Source organism: Blennius ocellaris (genome assembly GCF_963422515.1).
Source record: "Blennius ocellaris genome assembly, chromosome: 7".
In the NCBI taxonomy this organism is placed as follows: Eukaryota; Metazoa; Chordata; class Actinopteri; order Blenniiformes; family Blenniidae; genus Blennius; species Blennius ocellaris.
The window spans coordinates 27,150,010-27,170,250 of NC_137656.1; the positions used below are offsets into that span (position 1 = coordinate 27,150,010).

The 20,241-nt window shown below is 44.5% G+C and overlaps 1 protein-coding gene across 1 annotated transcript; it reads right to left on the reverse strand.

The window, feature by feature from the left end:
- Nucleotides 1-1,856: 1,856 nt before the first annotated feature.
- On the reverse strand, nt 1,857-19,182 carry pias2 (protein inhibitor of activated STAT, 2; the record flags this gene model as incomplete). The annotated part of the gene is made up of 14 exons (XM_080498811.1): nt 19,140-19,182; nt 15,693-15,858; nt 14,883-14,970; nt 13,815-13,865; nt 13,614-13,704; nt 12,696-12,830; nt 12,519-12,624; nt 10,361-10,434; nt 7,582-7,742; nt 3,514-3,647; nt 3,030-3,216; nt 2,816-2,952; nt 2,693-2,730; nt 1,857-2,063 (listed from the first exon to the last, which is right to left on the reverse strand). Exons 2-14 carry the CDS (start codon nt 15,802-15,804, stop codon nt 1,857-1,859), a joined length of 1,521 nt encoding a protein of 506 aa, XP_080354937.1. The 5' UTR covers nt 15,805-15,858; nt 19,140-19,182.
- Nucleotides 19,183-20,241: the final 1,059 nt, after the last annotated feature.

The window sequence follows — 20,241 nt, forward strand, 5'->3', positions numbered from 1 at the left end:
TTAGTGCCCCTACAGGCCTGACATATGTACTACACAGCCATAGGGTTGTACAGGTTTTAGTGACGTGTGGACAGAATTCTTTTCAAAAACACAGGGGAGAAAATAGATGTTTTTGGCTCGTATGGGCGGGGACTAATTCAAGGAAGGTTTAAATTTGAAGAAAAAAATGTCAGACTTCATGAACTCCTCAAAAGCATAAATCTAAACTTGGTTAAGATCAGAAAAAAATGGGAATAAAGTGAAAATGCTTTTTTTATTCATATTTAGTCTCTCCCTGCTTCAGCAGACCTGGGTCTAATGATGATGTCATCACCAAGGTTGTGTAAAAGCCCAATAACAGCCCCTCATTGCAATCAGGTGTTTCTCAACTGGGAGGAGCTAAACCCTGCAGGACAGGGGCCCTCCAGGACCGGGGTCACCACCGCTACCCAGAAACTGACTGGCTGCCACCTCCCATCCCTGGAAGACATCTGGAACACCCGCCGCCTCAGGAGAGCCCAGAACATCCTCACCTCGTCTTACTTCTGCCATGAGGGAGGTGTTTTAGGCCAATAAAGACTCAAACCAGCAGACTGAATCACAGTTTCTACCCCAGAACTGAACACCTCAAACACCAACTCACCCTGAACTGCTGCTTATCCCCCGTCCTGGAAATACCCCCTGGGGACTGAACAGGTGTTTTCCTTTAAAGACTTTGTGTCTGCACTATTCTATTTATTTTTTGCCGTTTTTTATTATCTTGCACCTTCTGCTGTTTTTTCCTTTCTTTTCTTACGAGAGCTGCTTTTTAATTCCGTGCTTCGGAGAAGAATGACAATAAAAGGAAGTCTGATTCTGATTCTGAATTTTGAGAAATGACAAAAATAATAAGAGGTGGATCACTTTTTGGTATTTGCTGAAATAGAATTGAAAAAAATGATAGAATTTAGAGATAGAAGATGGAACATTGAAAAAGCTGGTGCGGGGTCACAACCTGCTGGTTTACAGATACAGACGTGAAGAGACCTGAAAGAAACGCTGACGAAATGATGTGTGAAGGCTGAACGTGTCCGCAGCCTGATCGCCATCTTCACTTTGAGGACAGAGGAGCAGCGAGGGGGAGTGCAGGTATCGATGGGAACATAAAGAACCTTTGAAGAGCCAGGAGGAGCTCGGGGCCTCTGAGGTGGACGGGAAGTCCTCAACGTTCTCTGAGAGACGTCCGACTTCTCTGTTCTTTTATCAAAACACGTGAAGACGTGGGGGGGGGGGGGGGGGCGGCGGCTCGCTGGCAGCAACGTGGAGACAAAACCTTCTGTTTGCAATTCATTTGTCTCTCCACGTACCAGAAACCTGAGAAGATCTGCAGCAGCCCAGGTCGTCCTCGCAGTCCACGTCATCGTGGAAAAGACTAACAAAATATAATGCTGTGTGTGGAGATACTTGACTTTGCTGTTGGGTTGAGGCCACATCCCCTCCAGGAGCTCCAGTCCTGCAGAGCAGCCAGCCGCCTCCAGGGGCCTCCAAGGGCCTCCAGGGGCCTCCAGGGGCCTCCAGGGGCTCCCCATGCCGCTCACTTCAAAGCGCCTGCTTCCCGCCGCCAGTCACCAACATCTCATGTGCAGTTATTCAGGTTCCTGGTCGGTTTGGGGGAGAGAAAGACTTCCACCTAATAAATAGAAGGGAAACAGGGACGGCTGCTCGATTTGTTCACGTCCTCCGGGAAGTGTAGCGCGGGAGAGAAGTGGCCCTGAACCGCCAGCAGAAGCAGCCCGGGACTCACAGGAACCCTGTGGAGAACGTCTGCGGCTCATCTGGAGCTCGGAGGACAATCCTGTGAGTGGCCCTCAAACAGACTGACCCCCCCCCCTCCCCGGTCAGTCTAGTGAAATGATGTCCGAGATGCTGGCTTCGGCCCCGGCCCCACCCCCTCCCATGATGACCCGGGTCTCGTGGCCGCTGGCGTCGTAGTGGCTGCTAGAGGACGAGACCACCGAGCTGGTGCTGGCCGCCGCCGCCGCCGCCGCCGCCACGCTCTGCATGCTGCTGCTCAGGTTCTCCAGGAACATCTGAGGCCGGTAGTGCTGCGGGATGGCACACAGGTCAAAGGTCACCTCTCACCCTAGTGCCACTCAGGTCATAGGTCAGCTGACAGGAGATCATCTCCCCTGGTACTGAGAGGAGATCTCCTTGCGCACGCACCAGAGATCCATGAGCTCTAAACACTAACACTGGGAGGACACACCACCAAGTTGGATTGTTATTATTGTGACTGTCAAAATAAAAGTACCAGGAGAACATGGACTGGGAATCATGACAAGTTTGTACCAACATGGTGACCAGGACCAGCACCAGGACCAGAACCAGTACCAGGACCAGAACCAGGACCAGGACCAGGGCCAGGACCAGCACCAGAACCAGTACCAGAACCAGGACCAGGACCAGGACCAGAACCAGGACCAGGACCAGGACCAGGACCAGGACCAGGGCCAGCACCAGAACCAGTACCAGAACCAGGACCAGGACCAGGACCAGAACCAGGACCAGGACTAGCAGTTCAGAAAAGTTGTATTTTCCACTTTCCAAGACCCAGTTAGAAGTTCAGGTAACTAATTGGATATAGATCCAAAGGTTCTGACTACTAAATGGAAAATGTGCTCTTTGGTGGCGTCGTTTCCGTGACGATGTACTCGAATGTTAACATCAAACCTACCTGAGGATCAGCTTGAAGTAAAGAAAACAACTCCAGACCTGCGGGTGAAGAGAGAAAGAGGAAGAAACAAGGTGAAGGGCAGAGCGGGCGAGCGGGCAGCGGTGAGGGCTGTTGTGTTCATACTCTGCATGTCTGTGGGGATGGTGGCCAGGGTGGAGGGGTGGAAGGGGACGGCGAAGTCAGCCAGCGAGGAGGTGAGGTACGACGGGTCCAGGGTCTGCACGTTGGGCACGCGCACCGTGGGCTGGTAGGTCAACACCCTGAGGGCAAGCGGCAGAGTGAGGACACACCGAGGCTCCCGCAGAGGCGGGAGGCTCCTGTGTGGAGGTCCGCTCACCCCTTGGTGTGCAGCTCCTCCGTCTTGGAAATGTAGACGCAGCGTTTCTTCAGCGGCGGGTCCGAGTCCTCTTCGTCGTCCGAGGAGGAGGAGCTGTCCAGGGTCAGGTCGATCACGTCGGCCTTCTTGGAGGGGCTGGGCTCGGCGGGCTGGGGGGCCACAGACGGCTGGCGCAGAGGAGCTGAGGCTGAGATGGAGAGGACGGCGGGGAGGTCACTCTCAACAAATCAACAAAACAGCAGCAATCACTTTAAAATCAGCAACGTTGTGAAGAGAAAGTGACCATGAGGGTCCTTCACTCCTGTAATACCACATTTCACCACACGGCGGTGTGCCTCTTTGGTGCAACAACAGAAAAGAAGCACCATAGGGGTGTGGGTGTGGCACAGTTCACGGTGGCAGCCATCTTGGATGGGTCTGTGCTTCTCCAGCTCAGTCTCTTGACACAGTTCGCCTGAAGAGCAGGAAGGACTTCAGGACTTACTCTCAGTCTTCAGGACGGACTGAGACGAGACTTTGAGCGCCTCCTTCTTTGGTCTCATGGGGCACCAGGTCCCGTCCTCCTGAAACTTGATCTCATCCACATCTGAGCAGTCGTTCAAGATCTCCAAGAACAATCTGAGGGAGGAGGAGAGGCGACACAGCGACAAATCAGACCAGCAGAAAGCCTTCTGGGGACCAGGTTCACAAAGCAGAGTCCAATCCATCGCTTTAGTTTGAAGACACGTTTTACTCATTTTAGCCGTTTTATCTCTTTTCGGCTGCTTTTACTTTTTTTGCATATTTTTGAAATATTATGGAAGTTGTATCTATTTTGAAAATCAATTTGTAGTTCATTGTGGCTGTTTTACATATTTTACACATTCGAAATCTCTCTCATCATGGCTTTAATTTTTATTTTACTAGTTCTATTGGTTTCAGCCTTTTTTTTTTTTTTTTTACTTTTTAAAAATTATTATTTATTTTTTTTAAAGAATAATCACAAACAGTGGTTATTATATAATCTCCTGCATTTCCAGTATGGGTTAGGGTTAGTAGCTTGTAGGTCCATTTATTCCAGTTTTTCTCAAATGTGTGTCCCTTACATTGAAGTAATGAATCATCTTTTCCATTGTGTAAATATCCTTGATGATTTCCAACCATTGCCCCAAGCTCAGTGTTTCCACTTTGTGCCACTCCCTGGTTAAGGCCTATTTACTGGCAATTTTAATCAGATATTCGTCTTTTTTCTGCACAGATTCGTCAGGTTTTCCCAGACACATGGCCACACAGTGGCTTGGTATGCCGTAGGTCAATGTATTATTAATAGTTGTATTGTATAATACCGTATTTTCCGCACTAAAAGGTGCACCTACATTGATTGACATAATTTACAACTTCATTCATATATAAGGCGCACCGCATTATAAGGCACATGGAATAGACCAGTGGTCAGCAACCTTTATAGCTCAAAGCCATTAGGTTACATTTTCCACTGATTCTAACACCCAGAGAGGTGCACGCACTTTATTTTGATAGTCCTACCTGCAGCCTATGCCAGGAGGACACTACACACAAAACCTACTTCACTGCTGGTTGACAACTTACAACTACCGGTAATAAACTAAACTACATGAACTAAGCAACAAAAACACAACACAATTATTACCGACACCACAAACCAAATATAACCCCCAATAATTGCATTTAAAACACCACAAACAGAAACTCCCATAATTCATTGCATGCACCGCGCGCTTCTTCTTGTACGGGGAAAATGAAGTCGGCGGCTGCTTACCGTCCAGAGGTGGTCGCTGCAAGGCATGATGGGAATTCATGTTTTGTGTTGTTGGAGGTTATTGTGGGTCGTTGTTGGGCTTGGTGTTGTGTTGATTGTGTTTATGTGTTTTTGTTCCCCAGTTTAGGGAGTAATTATTTCATCTAGTTTATTTTGGTTTGTTAGAATGTTGGTGTGCAACCATGAGTGATGAAGGTGTTGTGTGGAGTGTCGTCCGCTCTGAACATCCGGTTGAGAAGTTAGAGTTGTCAAAATAAAAGCTTCTGGTTGTTCAGCTGTCAAATAGCAGTCTCGAGAAGAGCAATTCTTCCATATATAAGGCGCACTGGCAGCTTTTGAGAAAATTTGAAGTATTTAGGTGCCTTATAGTGCGGAAAATACGGTACTCCAAAATGGTTTAATTTCACATCAGCACCAAAAACGATACAAATGATGTCCATCCTGATCACCACAGAGTCTCCAGCATGGCTGCTGGGTTTTTAATCATCTGCTGTTAATGTGGGGCGTCATGAGGAATGAGCTGGTAGTAGAACATTGTGTCTGGAACATTTCATACCAATCATCATGTGAAATGTGGATCTTTAACTCCGATTCCCGTTTGTTTTGAAGGTGAAGTGTTTATCTCGCTCTATTCTCCTCCAAGGCTTCAGAAAAGGCTGAGATGACCTAAAGGTTTACCCTGATTATAACTCATCCACTATCATTTGGATGATGCCACTCAATTCAGTTTTAGAATCAATTGTAGTCTCTTTCATAATGTAAGATGTCCCGAGTTTGTCAATATGTGAAAAGATCTTGTGTTCGTAATGCACATTTCTCTTCTATTTCTTGAAAGCTCCTGTAGGTCCCTTGTTGACAGGTGGTACAGCGAGCGGCCTTGCCTCCCTCGCTCCATTGTTCAAGCCTCCAGTTGTCCAGACTGGCTGAAAACTTTGGATCATCGCCCGCCCAACTCAATATTTTCGTCTCTCCTTGCAATTTACATTTCCTCATTACCTTTTCGCAAACTTCCAGTGTAAAATGTGTTATTGGTTCTATTGCTTTTTTTTTTTTATCATTTCGGTGTGTTCTTTTATATCCAACAAACTTTGTATTTGTATAACCGCAACCTCAGTTTCAGTATCTTCCCACCTTACTTCATACTGGGATGTAACCACCAACACACTACAGCACCACTGTGCTGCATAACATCTTTGTATATTTGACAAATACTATCCACTCCAGTTCAAGAGTTTTGTATCTTGTCCTGGGTTTTCTGCTGTTCTAAATAAAGCCTGATGTACTTTTGTCCCAGGAAATAAATTAGTTTTGAGGTATGGGTATTGGTAACGATGGAAAGAAGTAGAGCGACCTTGGTACAACATTCACGTTAGCAACCTTAGTCCTGGAGCTCAGACCAGGGGGATAAGTCCACCATCTTTGTAAATCATTTTGAAGGTTTTGGTCAATCGTGTTGCAATTATCGTCATATAATTTGTCTTTGTTTTTGTGACTCCAAGATATTTAATGGTTTGAGTTCCAATTCAGGCTGCATGTATCCAGAATTATTTGCAGTGGAGAGGAGTTGAATGTGAGAAGCTGGGTTTTTGCAATGTTAACTTTATATCCTAAATAGTGACCATAAGTACTGAGAAAGTTCATCAGTGGGGGGGGGGGGGGGGGGGGGGGGGTCCTTTGTCTGGGTTTTTTAAGAACAATACCACATGGTCTGAGAAGAGGCCAATGATGGGTTTCTTGTTCTTGGTCTCTCGTCCCTCCAGGTTGGTGTTGGTGTGCTCCAGGTTGGATATAGAGGGTGAAGCTCAAGCAGCAGCCTTGTCTGGTGCCTCGTTCTAATCTTATACGTTTTGATCATTGTCTATTTACCTTCATCCTCGCAGTTGGTTCTTGACAGTTTTAATGTTCCGGGTCGATTTTTTTATTGAAGCTAAATGTTTCCAGTACTAGATCTAGAAATTCCCAACTGACACTGTCAAAAGCTTTTTCTGCATCCAAGCTTATTATTGTGGCTTTAGTCCCCTGTGTTGTACGTGACGTATGACGTGTAGTGTTCTAATAATGTCTTGGGTTTGGAGCCTTTAATAAAACCAGTTTGATCCTCATCAATGATCCCTGGTATGAAGGCTGAAATCTACTCCAGAGTATTGAAATATATATTTTGTAGTCGACATTTAGGATTGAGATTGGTCTGTAATTATTACACTGTGTGGAATCAATGACATAATGGGTGGTAATTCACTTTGAAATATTCTATACCATTCAGAGGGAAACCAATCACTACCAGGTGATTTATTAGCCTTTAATCTACTAATTGCATTCTGTACTTCTTCCTTTGTTATATACTTCCTTTGTTATATACTGTTTTGGTCTTTGTGGTTTCAGCAATTTTAGCTTTACATTAAAATATTTTAAAGCCTCTTTTACCTATTATATTTTAACCATTTAACACATTTTGATTCATATAGTCCTCTTTGGATTTTTTTTCCCCATTGTGGCCATTATTGCAGTTCACTTTCCGCCTGCTATCCTTTTTCAACCTTTTAACCTCTTCTAAGGGTTTTGTGGCGATCATGGTGACTCCTCGATGCTTCGTGCACACATCTCAGAGCTCCAGGTAAAGTAGCAGATTGGGAAGTGAAACTCTCAGTGTTCCTGTGAGAGTGGGGATGCTGAGACTTTAACGGTCACATTTGTCAAAGCAAACCGTGAGAGTTCTTCTGAAAGACAAGCTGATTATGTGGCTGTCTCACGCGGCTGAAGAAAACTTGGTCTGACCCGTCGATGATGAGGCTCTCGTACGCCGCCTTCTTGTCACACACGGGGCAGATCCAGGTGGGCTTCTTCTCGTTCATCTGCAGGTAGAGCGCTGCGTCGAAACACTGCAGGTGGCAGCAGGTCACCGCTCTGCACGGCACGGTGAGTCTCATCTTCCCCAGCTGGAGGCGGAAACACACCAGAACCCAGATGAGCTGCGGCTGAAGAACTCCAACCCCAGCCCGCGTGCACGCAGGACAACTTGTGTTGCACTGATTTCCAAAGAGCTCACAATCGGCCCACGTGTAAATATTCATGTTCTCTAAAGGCTCATATCCTGCAAAGTCCACGTCCTAAAGGTTTTCCAGCAGTACTAATCGTCCCCACACCAGGAACGACGCCCCAGAAGTGTAGAAGGTGTGTCCTCTCTCTCCCTGGCTTGTTCCAGGTTTTAAAAAGTGTGTTGCTCCAACCAGCCAATCAGAAATCAAACCCTATTTAGTGTCATCGGGGGTTTAGCCAATCACAATCAAGGTAGGCTCCTCTCCTTTGACTCCTCCCACAATTAGGCAGCTCTGCTCTGGCACATGGCACCACGAGAGGGAGGACTTCCTCCTCTTCCTAAGATGGCCATATTTCATTGAAAGAGTTTATAGAGGCTTATTCTTCAAGCCCAAACCAAAAAAACCATCTCAAGACTTTCTCGGGGTTTACAACAAATGAAAGGCAGCTCGTTGAATGTTAAACAGAAATGGGAACAGGAAGGAAACTTGGTTCTGACTGCAGAAGATTGGGAACAGTAACGTAGAATACGATGTAAAACCTCAAATTCACGACGATGGAGAGAGTTTTGCTGGAAAAGCCTCGGAGGATTCTTTATAACACCGGCGCAAAAAAACAACTATTACACCAACTCATCTGCGTGTCAGAGACCAAGCAGAGCCGAGAGGCAAATCACTTCCACATATTCTGGTCCTGCACAGTACTGACGCCTGCTTGGCAGGAGCTTCAGGAAATGATTCAGAGCATATTTTTGACAGACATTCCAGTTAATTTAGCTTCTGTGCCTCTGCACCTGATCACTTCTCCTCTAAGGATCAATATCTCGTTCGGATATGTTGCGCGGCCCGGTAGCAAAGCCTTTACAAGGAGGCCTCGCTTCACGAGGCCTTACAAGACCTTATGATGATGTGTTGTTGCAACAGTAGGGCAAGTCAACAGTAATGCATAGTTGCCTTTACAAGGAAGTGGATGAACTAGAAAAACCAACCGTGGATAGATATCAATTAGGATGTTTTTTTAAGACGGGAAGAATCGCATTTTCCATGAGACCGCAACAAAGTGTGTTTCTGACAAGGTGGGAAAGATGGATGAGCTAATGTTGAACCAGTGAGGCCATCCTCTGTACGACGTTAAATGGTACGGCTCTTCTCTCAGGTTCTTGCAGGTTTACTTCATGTTTAAAGTTTTCTTTTTTAATATCACAAAGGTACACCCAAGCTTCCCTGTTCTAGGCAGTGTCATTATTTAGTCGTAAGGTTTTTGTAAGAATGTGTCTTATAATAGAGTGGAAGGACCAGTCATTGGTAACTGTTGCGTCGAGTGACGTTAAGCCAGCCCACATCTGGCCCCGTGATGAGCCCACCGTGCGCACCAGGTGTTAATTTAGGGTGGAAGCAGCTTCCGGGGGAAAGTGATCAGCTGTTGGGAGCGTGAAGAGCGGAGCGGAAAAACAAAGTTGACTGCCGCGATCAAGGGATCGATCGAACTGGTGAGCTGCACTGAGGATCACTCACCAAATAAGACTGGAGACGACTGCCGGTAAGAAGCCGATACCCTGGCTTTCCACACGGACATTTGGTGCCATGTTGCGTTCGAGTGCACTCAGAAATATGAACTTTTTCCAACGTGCTCGTTTCACTTTAGGTGTGGACAGTGGCTGATCCAGCCTAAATGTTATTTATCTCACCGCGGTGTTGTTGTTGTTTGGGTTGTAAAGAGCTGCTACATCAATGTGTATATACAATATGTGTAATCTATTGTTAAAGAAAATGAATTATTGTGATGAATTGCACTTGAGCCGCTGAAATGCACTTTAAAGAATGTCTTGTATATTTACATTACTTCAAATCTCATAATTATATTTTATACTGCTTAATGAATTACATATCAGCATGATTATTTAGGTTAAATGATTAATTGAGGAATAGGTAATAACTGGACTGAAATAGTTTGTATTTTAAAGTAAATGTATTTAATATATTGGATACTTGGTGAATTTACTATAATTGTTATGCCATATTTCTGAAATGCTGTTAATTGAAGTGTTTATTATATTTTGTATAGTTACACTGGTGTTTGTTTGTTTAAGGTTTTTCACCTGCACAAATAAATGAGGAAAAGAAATTAAAAGCCTCATCATTTGGGAGTGAATCCCAGCAGAAAACCTCCAGGAGTGTGAGAGGCGTGCACAAACAACGCCAGGACTGAACAGTAACTGCTATTAATATAGGTTTGGATGTTTTGTGGAGATTCAACTGGAATGTATAGGTGAATGTAGAAGGCAAAATGTTACGTTGACAATTATGTGAACCATGGAAAACACCAATTAAAAATGAATTTAAACAAGAATTTGTGTTTGTTGGTTAACTTTGAAGTCAAATTACAAAATTTACAAATGAAATCTGTGCACTTTGAAGCTCATTTTTGATTGTTTAAATAACCTGTTTTAACAAGAGTGAGTCTGATCAGAAGTTCTAAACGTGTAATAACATTAATGACAGAATGATGAATTATTTACCGGACACATGAGGGACACTCTGAGACTGGTTGTGGCCACTTCACTGTCTGGATCGGCCGTTAGCTTCTCTTTAACTGCAAGAAGATGACAGAATCACACACAGGATTAACGTTTTAACAGTAGGAAACCTCCAATCATACACACATGAAAAGAAACTTCATTTTCTAACTCTTGTTTCAGATTTTCTGTAATTAATCACAATGTTCAATGAATAATTCAAAAATAGCATGTTGTGGATTTTCATTAGAGGTATTGAATTAGGAACAAAAGCTGTTGTACCAGCAATTACAATACATAACATGCTCAATTCATTTCAACTTTATTTATAAACTACTAAATACAACACAGTCATCTCCAGGTGCTTTGAACATAGAAAAGAGGCATTCATGGTTTATCTTGATTGTTAAAGCAGAACAAGTCGAGAACCACCATCATGAGAGATTAAGATGAGCTTTGTTTTCCAAGTAATAGGACTGAAAAGGCATAGTTGTCTTTTCTTCAGGGTCTAATATCTAGTTCTCTACAATTTAAAGCTCAAATATGAGCATTTGTCCCCTCCATTCATTACAGTGTAATTGGGTTTGTAGAGTAATAGAGTTAGAGTAGTTAGAGTAGAGTTAGCAGAGTAATACTCTCGATGACCTGTGGGGGCAGTGTGGAGCACAGTAATACTCCTGGTGACATGTGTGGAGCAGAGTAATACTCCTGGTGACATGTGGGGGCAGTGTGGAGCAGAGTAATACTCCTGGTGACCTGTGGGGGCAGTGTGGAGCACAGTAATACTCCTGGTGACATGTGTGGAGCAGAGTAATACTCCTGGTGACATGTGGGGGCAGTGTGGAGCACAGTAATACTCCTGGTGACATGTGGGGGCAGTGTGGAGCACAGTAATACTCCTGATGACCTGTGGGGGCAGTGTGGAGCACAGTAATACTCCTGATGACCTGTGGGGGCAGTGTGGAGCAAAAGAATACTCCTGATGACCTGTGGGGGCAGTTTGGAGCAGAGTAATACTCTTGATGACCTGTGGGGGCAGTGTGGAGCAGAGTAATACTCCTGGTGACATGTGGGAGCAGTGTGGAGCACAGTAATACTCTCAATGACCTGTGGGGGCAGTGTGGAGCACAGTAATACTCCTGGTGACCTGTGGGGGCAGTGTGGAGCACAGTAATACTCTCAATGACCTGTGGGGGCAGTGTGGAGCAGAGTAATACTCCTGGTGACATGTGGGGGCAGTGTGGAGCACAGTAATACTCCTGATGACCTGTGGGGGCAGTGTGGAGCACAGTAATACTCCTGATGACCTGTGGGGGCAGTGTGGAGCACAGTAATACTCTCAATGACCTGTGGGGGCAGTGTGGAGCACAGTAATACTCCTGATGACCTGTGGGGGCAGTGTGGAGCACAGTAATACTCTCGATGACCTGTGGGGGCAGTGTGGAGCAGAGTAATACTCCTGGTGACCTGTGGGAGCAGTGTGGAGCACAGTAATACTCCTGGTGACCTGTGGGAGCAGTGTGGAGCAGAGTAATACTCCTGGTGACCTGTGGGAGCAGTGTGGAGCACAGTAATACTCTCGATGACATGTGGGACCAGTGTGGAGCACAGTAATACTCCTGGTGACATGTGGGGGCAGTGTGGAGCAGAGTAATACTCTCAATGACATGTGGGGGCAGTGTGGAGCACAGTAATACTCCTGGTGACCTGTGGGAGCAGTGTGGAGCAGAGTAATACTCTCAATGACATGTGGGGGCAGTGTGGAGCACAGTAATACTCCTGGTGACCTGTGGGAGCAGTGTAGTTAGCACTTGGGGCCAATGACGAATGAGCTTTGACAAAGAAAGTCATTTTCAGCATGAGCTGATGCATCACGCAATGCAACGATGTCAGTATAGCAGTGTTCTGCTGCAGCGTTTGCTTTACCCAAAGCACTTTACATTATTAATCACTTTCCCACACAGAACGTGCAGCATGGTGACTGACAGACGATGGGTCCAATCGACCCAGCCACAGCCTGGTGTTGTGATCACGCAAATCCTGAAGTGTGTGTGTGACCGGAGTGAATCACTTGTGCTGGAGGAACACCATCACCCTCCTCAGGTCCAAGTGAAGCTGGTCTGCAGTGCACATAAAGAGGCTTTGAGGTGTGTGAAGTTACTTAGCGCTCTGGAGTGGTCGGGGTTCCTAATGCCCTTCATCCTCAGTCGCTGCAGCAGCAGTGGAGACGTCAGCTGCCTCACCAGGTACACAGACATGGAGTAGGTCTGGAAAAACCACACACCGTTTAAAACACCGCCAACACATGGGAGGAGCCCACACAGAGAAAAGCCCTCACTTTTCCGATCTCTGGCGCCCAGGTGACTGAGATCTGGTTGGGTACTGCTGAGGAGAGCCTGACGAGCGAGGTGATGTTGAGCGGCCGGCCCGGTCTCTTCTGCTCCACACCGTTTTTAGGAGGAGGTGCGTAACCCTGCAGGAACACCGTACATCCATCCGTCACTCTACAGCAGGGTTTTTCAACCTTTCTGAGCCAAGGCACACTTTTTTCTTTGGAAAAATCTCGAGGCACACCACCAACCGAAAATTTTTAAATGTTAAACTCTGTAGCCTCTATTAACAATATAAAGTCATTCTCATTAATGATTTATCAACAGGAATCAAATAAATACAGAAAAAAGTATTTCCCAATTTCTTTTTTTTAGTGTGACTCCCTCAGTGTGAAACCTGGACCTGATGGATGAAGAGCTGAGATCCTGGTTCACATTCTTATGTGTTGCCGGAGGTTATTGAGTGTTATTGTTGGGGTTGTTGTTTGTGTTGGTTTGTGCTTGTGTTGTGTTTTTGTTCCTCGGTTCAGATAGTTATTATTTCGTCTAGTTTGGTTTGTTGGATGTTGGTGTGCAACCATGAGTGAGAAATGTGTTGTGTGGAGTGACATCCTGTTATGAAGTTCTGGTTGCGTGTGTTCATGTCAAAATAAAAGCCTCTGGTGTTCAGCTGGCAGAATAGAATTACGAGTCAAAGCAATTCTTCCGTGGCGTTCACCATAGTATTTATACAGGATTACTCTGCACACTGCTCTCACAGCTGACAGTGACTGTGAGAATAAATGTTTCTTTAGAATAATTGTGGAATTGGATCATTTCCCACGGCACACCTGACTAGGTCTTGCGGAACACCAGTGTGCACAGTGGTTGAAAAACAAAGGTCTACAGGACCCCTCGGCCATGTGTGGATTGAAACAAGCACTTACCGGTAGTGGAAAGAGTTTCCCATTGACCTTTATACACAGACTGTTGGGGTAATTATCTTCCTGAGGGCAACTTGTCTCAGACAAGCAGAACCTGACAACACACAAACAAATCTCAATACAAAAAGCCCCCCCATCTATTTATAGAGGATTGGATTGGTATCACACTGGTAACCTTCGTAATCGGTTCGTGTGACATCTTACCTCAGCTGAATCTGAACCATATAATCCCGTCTCCCCCCTGGAAGAAAATCCCTGTAAACAAACCAGATTCAAATCACATTATGTCATTTTCATGTTTTTGGACAGACACAAACAGTGGTAATGCAGAGGGGCATCTCCAGCATGTGTGGCGTTTTTTTTCTCAGTCCTTTTCATTCTTGGGAGTCACATTTGGTGTGGGAGTTCCATTTCCTCCACTTCTCCTCACCACCCTTGAGTTTTAAATAGTAAGTCCTCTTTTCCATTGAGTGAATGTCCTGGATGTTCTGGAACCATTGCCCCATGTTCAGTGTTTCCTGTTTGGACCCGTCCTCGTCAGAGGCTTTTCACTGGCAGTCAGGACAGTTTTGACCAGACACCAGGCTAGTTTCTCCACAGCTTCATCAATTTGTCACTGGTACACAGGTGTTCGGTATATATTATGAACCCAGACAATACATTAATAGTTGTATTTACAACATTCTAAAAAGCGTTTGAATTTACAAAAGCACCAGGAAACATGCACATACATGCATTTGGCCGCAGGATGGCGCAGTGGTTGAGGCTCTCGCCTCACAGTGAGACAGTCGTGGGTCTATCTGGGTGGAGTCTGCACGTTCTCCCCATGTGTGTGTGTCCATGTCCTCCGGTACCCACAAGAGTCCCAAAAGACATGCACCGGGGTCCCTGAGCAAGACCCTCGGCCCCGAGCGCTGCCCTGTGTGGCTGCGACTGGCGGGTCAACACCCCAGAACTAATACAGTGCCAGTAAATCAAAAAGATATATATGGCTTCCCTCTTGATCACCACAGTCTCCTGCATGGTTCCCATTATCCAGTTAGCAAGATGCTCGCAGTCCTTGTCCTTCTGATGCATTGATTTGGATCAAAGTCCTTCTTACGACTTGTTTCAAGTCCCATGCTCATTAAATCTGACTGACAAGTGTTCTTATGGATTATAGGGAGTACGCTTTAAGTGAGCTGTCAGGCGAAAAGGTTCACGCCCCCACGCGCTCACTGACCGGAGCTCCTCCAGTTAAAGAGGAACCATTCCCCAAACAGAGAGACTTACCGCGATATGCATACTTCTCGCACTTGCTGTGGCGTCAGGGCGAAGATGAAATACTTTTCCTGATGATATCTCTGCGCCGTGCTCGCTCCTACAAACACAAAGCATGACCTTTCTATTGCATCTGCTGCCTGTCTTTCACACGTGACATTCTTATTGGACAGATGAGTTCGGGTTCAACACTCGGCAACGCGCTGCAGGAAACGCTTCAGAGAATTAAGCCTTCATTCTCTTTGCTCCTGGTTTGTAAATGATGACTCCAACCCCTCTGTCACAGAGGTCAGATTGATCACTATCCTGCTATTATTCATGTATTTCTTGTGTTATATGTGAACAACTACAAGTGCCTTTATTTTACTGTTTTATTTGTTAATGCTGCTCAAAAACCACAAATTCTTCATTTACGGAACATATTTGGCAAAATAGATCATCCTGATTCTATCAACTAGTCCAGGGGTGGGCCATCCTGGTCCTGGAGGGCTGCAGTCCTGCACGTTTTAGATGTTTCTCTGCTCAAACACACCTGTTATCATGATGAGGCTCTGCAGAAAGCTTGACAAGGAGCCACTAATTACTGTATTGATGTGAGGAGACATCGAAAACGTGCAGGGCTGCGGCCTTCAAGGACCAGGATTGCTCACCCCTGATTCCTGGTGTAATTGAGATGAACTAGTTCAGGGGCCCTGAAGGCAATGTCACTTGTCACCAATTTCATCCTTTAAGAAAAGACAACGATTTGAAATCATCCAAGTCACACTTTGTTTAGAACGTCTACACTGGGGTTAAGAACTTGTCGTGAGTTGGAGTACAGACCGAGACTGGAGGGCTTGATGAGAACGTCCAGCACGTCGTAGAAAGGCAGAGGCTTCATGTGCACGTCGGGGTGCACGGGGGGCAGGAGAGGGGCCGGCTGCTGCAGGTTCATGCTGGTGCCGGCGTGGCGGAGCGGCCAACGGGACGCAGGGTGTTACAAGCCCGACTGCTGCAGGGCACAGAAGACACACGTCAAGAGAGCGAGGGCTCACATGCGCACACACTGATCCGCCACACTCTTGGATTCACGGGACCGGTTGAGTCACTATCGCATGTTTCACACTCCGGTGAACTGAGGGTCACTGTAAGCTCCGTGATTCACTGGAGGGCCAGCGTTCAACTACAACCAAAAACAACAAAAAGCAGAATTCACCAAGCGTTGGATTGTTCACCCACTAATAGGGAACATGAGCTGGGATTAGACCGTCGTGTGACAGGTTAGTTTTACTCTACTGATGACGCGTTGTTGCAATAGTAATTGCCATAGTATAGTAATAGTAAAAGCCAAGAACGGTCATCTGAATAATGAGAACAACTAGAGCTACAGCCGGTAGACCGCAGACCTTTACCAACACCGAATTTGCCTGTGGAGCCGAGTTAGCATCGCTAACATGCAAACCATTAGCATATATCGATGCTAACTGGCCTGTCAGGGAGCTACATCACTGTGTGAATCACTCAACGGGGCAACGTTTTCCATGGCAACCGACGCAAATCTCCCGTGATCTCCTTCATGAGGTGCCTCTCCCGTCCGCTTTGTATGAGATATTCTTTTGCAAGTTGTATGTATTTGTTCGGAAACAGTTTGCCATTAATGACCTAACCAATTGGTCCTTGGTTGATGACAAGTCAGCTCTGAAAATGTCATGCAATTCGGGTTAATTGTTTTTGCGAAAAGTTGATAAAATACACACATACAAAACAATAAATAAATGAAATAATTAAATAAATACAGATGAAAACATAACCTTGTCAGCCAACTTTCGTTGGTCGCCCAACTCTTGTTGGCGAACGTAATAAATAGTAAGGAATTTAAAATTAGGCCAAAAAAAGTATTTAGAATAGTGGAAAATTAGTGATTAAAGGGAGTAACGTTTAAAATCCTGAGAAAGCTGCAGTGAACAACCATCTGTTCTACGGAGGGCTGAATATGCCCAAATTAAATAAATTAATTATGAATTAAATGTGTCATTAATTAAAATAATACATTTTATGAAAAAAAAATAACACATACATTTATTTCAGTATTTAATTAATAATGTCATGGTCTAAATGTGCCATTAAATAAATACACCAATAAATAATTAATTAAATGCTCATTAATGAATTAACATTGACATTAAATATATAAATGTCTCATTAGTTAATTAATTAATATATGAATACATTTTACGTACAAAACTTTTATAAAAAAAATGTGCCATTGATTTTGGCAGATTTGGGCAATGAAATAATTCAATAGTTAAACAATTGCATATGTATTTTAAATCAAATGAATTGGTATTTTAATTAATTGACAACACATTTATATATTTAATTCCAATTTTAATAAATGAACGACATGTAATCAATTATTTAACGAGCCCTTGAGGAACTCCATGTGTGATCTTTGTTGGTTCACACTCATAAGTGCCAATTGAGACAAAGTTGTCCCTTTCTTGCAAGAAAGATTTGAGCCACTGAGCTCCAGACCGCTCCAGTCTAATGAACTGTGTCAATGCAGCACTGAGGTCGATCAATACCAAGACGGTGGTTTTGGCGACGTCATTGCTCAGACGTATGTCATTTAAGACTTTATTAAACGCCGTCTCAGTGCTGCGGTGTGGTCAAAATCAAGACTGAAGTGGATTGAAAACTCAGCTTTGCATCATCACACTGTAAATAAAGAAAACACTTTCAATGAGTTTTACCAAAAAAATACGATTTGATATGGGCCCGTAGTAACTTACTGCTGGAGCATCCAGTTTAGGCTTCTTAAGAGGGGGTTTAAATGACTGCAGTTTGTACAGCCTGAACTGAACCAATTATTCACTGTGTGCCGTACAGTTGGGAGCTACACAATGAAAAACATTTGTCATAAATTTGTAGGCAGACGATCAAGCAGCATGTTGTGGTTTTTAACTGTAAAACAGTTTCTGCCAAAAGTGTGTGATCAAGAAGGTTAAAATGTTGAAGACGGGCAGAACAATTTCCTGGAGTGGAGCCACATGCGGTTTGTCTTATTCTTCATATATTATCTGTGAAAAAGGCTTCAGAGCCATTATATGACTTGATGGACAGCAGTGCAGGAGGGACTGATGCTGTGGGCTTTGTCAGTCGGTCTACAACAGATAAAGTGTTGTAGACCGACTGAATAAAATACAAATGCAGAGATTTAGCCAGCAGATATACCACATATCTGAGTTTTTTATTCCCCTAATATTGGAATTGGTATCAGGCCCTAAAACATGTATATTGGTCAGGCCTAATTTATGAGTGGTTGCAGAATTTCACAATTACTTATTCAAGTGTGTTGCAGCAGAAAGACGTCAAAAACATGGTCGCCATGCAATTGTAACAAGGACAATGTGATATTACAAAAACACACAAGTTAGCCAGAAGTTAGTTTCCAATCTTACTTCTAGAGAATATATAGCTGAAAGGCTGTCTGATCTCTAACTTATCAGGTCACATTATATAACCAAGCACAGGCTGACACATTTACTGTCACACACACAAAACCAGGAGGCTTCAAAATAAAAGACCTTTACATTTAATTCTCCGAGTTATAAATCCAGAGGAGGTCTGACAAGTTGATGCACATTATAATCGACATGGAGCAAGAAATCACAACAAATTGTGACTTGAAGGAAAATAAAAGTGTGTTAAAATGCTTCACTACTTGCTGTGTTTTACGACAGCTGTCAGACGCAGCTTGGACTCAATCAAAATCAAAATTCTGCAACTTTGATATCTAATTTACTACATACAAACTCCGAAGCAATAGTTATAATCAAACCAGCAGTACGTTGTTGAACATAACACAGCGAGTTGTTTATTTATTGTTTCATCTCGCGTTAACGCGATGCTGTATTCTCGCGATATTAGCTCTACGCTGATCGATTATTTCACAAAAATCTGAAACATTCACTTTCAGACTCCTTCACATGTGTAACCACACGCATATCCATGCGCAGTGACAGAAAACATTGATAAGAAGACTACTAGAGTAAATATCTTGCTGTTTCAGACGTGTTAGCGAATAGCGGGTCAGAAACTGTTAGCACTGGGTCTAAACACTGAAGGATCAGCGATGGATGCATTTACGCGTATTCCGACCGGCAGCTGTTGTTCCAGCTCTCGGCTCACATAGTCAGATATTAACCAGTTTAATCATTGCGAATCCGTGTTATATGTTGCAATCATGAAGAACTAGGATTAAATATCTATGGTTATCTTCTAGCTTACCTGAAACTCCCAATCCTCCGCCATCTTGGAGTTCCGCTCATGCCCGCCCAGCGAGACCACTTCCGGATAGCGTAGCGTCATGGCTGCGTGCGCCGGAACGTCACGACAGCGAGCATAAAGAACGTTTTTATTATTGTGCCTGCCTCAGTGGCAAGGCGCAAAGATATGGAGGTTTTATTGGTGAAAAGGGTTTGAGCACTTGTAAAAGTGAATCTGTAGTTGTGTACTGTGAGTTGTGTACCTGTAGAACGGTTTTGTATACGTGTAGAATTATTTTGTATACCTTTACAATTGTTTTGTATACATGTAGAAGTTTTTTTCTCTCCTCATATACAACACCACACTTACAAGTCACAACTTCTTAACTACAGGACCATAAATCCTGTTTTACAAGTCACAGATTAAAAATAAAAATAAAAAACATGTTGCACTAAATCTGACGAACAACATATTTGTGCTCCTGTATCTATGTGAAGTTCTTACACACAAGTCACACATTGTTTCCTTCAACTACAAATCACACATGACGGCTCTCAGATGAGATATCTGATGATAAAGATCTGCGTTCACTCTATCGAGAAAAAGGTGGTGCTTATCTGAGATTGATGGATTTCATAGCCAATCAAGAGAGAGATTGCTGTCCCACAACCAATCAGATGAGGGGATTGCTGTCCCACAACCAATCAGAGGAGAGGGATTGCTGTCCCACAACCAATCAGATGAGGGGATTTCTGTCCCATAACCAACCAGAGGAGAGGGATTGCTGTCCCACAACCAATCAGAGGAGAGAGATTGCTGTCCCATAACCAATCAGAGGAGATGGATTGCTGTCCCACAACCAATCAGAGGAGAGGCATTGCTGTCCCATAACCAATCAGATGAGGGGATTGCTGTCCCATAACCAATCAGAGGAGAGGGATTGCTGTCCCACAACCAATCAGATGAGGGGATTGCTGTCCCATAACCAATCAGAGGAGAGAGATTGCTGTCCCACAACCAACCAGAGGAGAGGGATTGCTGTCCCACAACCAATCAGAGGAGACAGACTTCTGTCCCAAAGCCAATCAAAGGAGAGGACATCTGTCCAACAGCCAATCAGAGG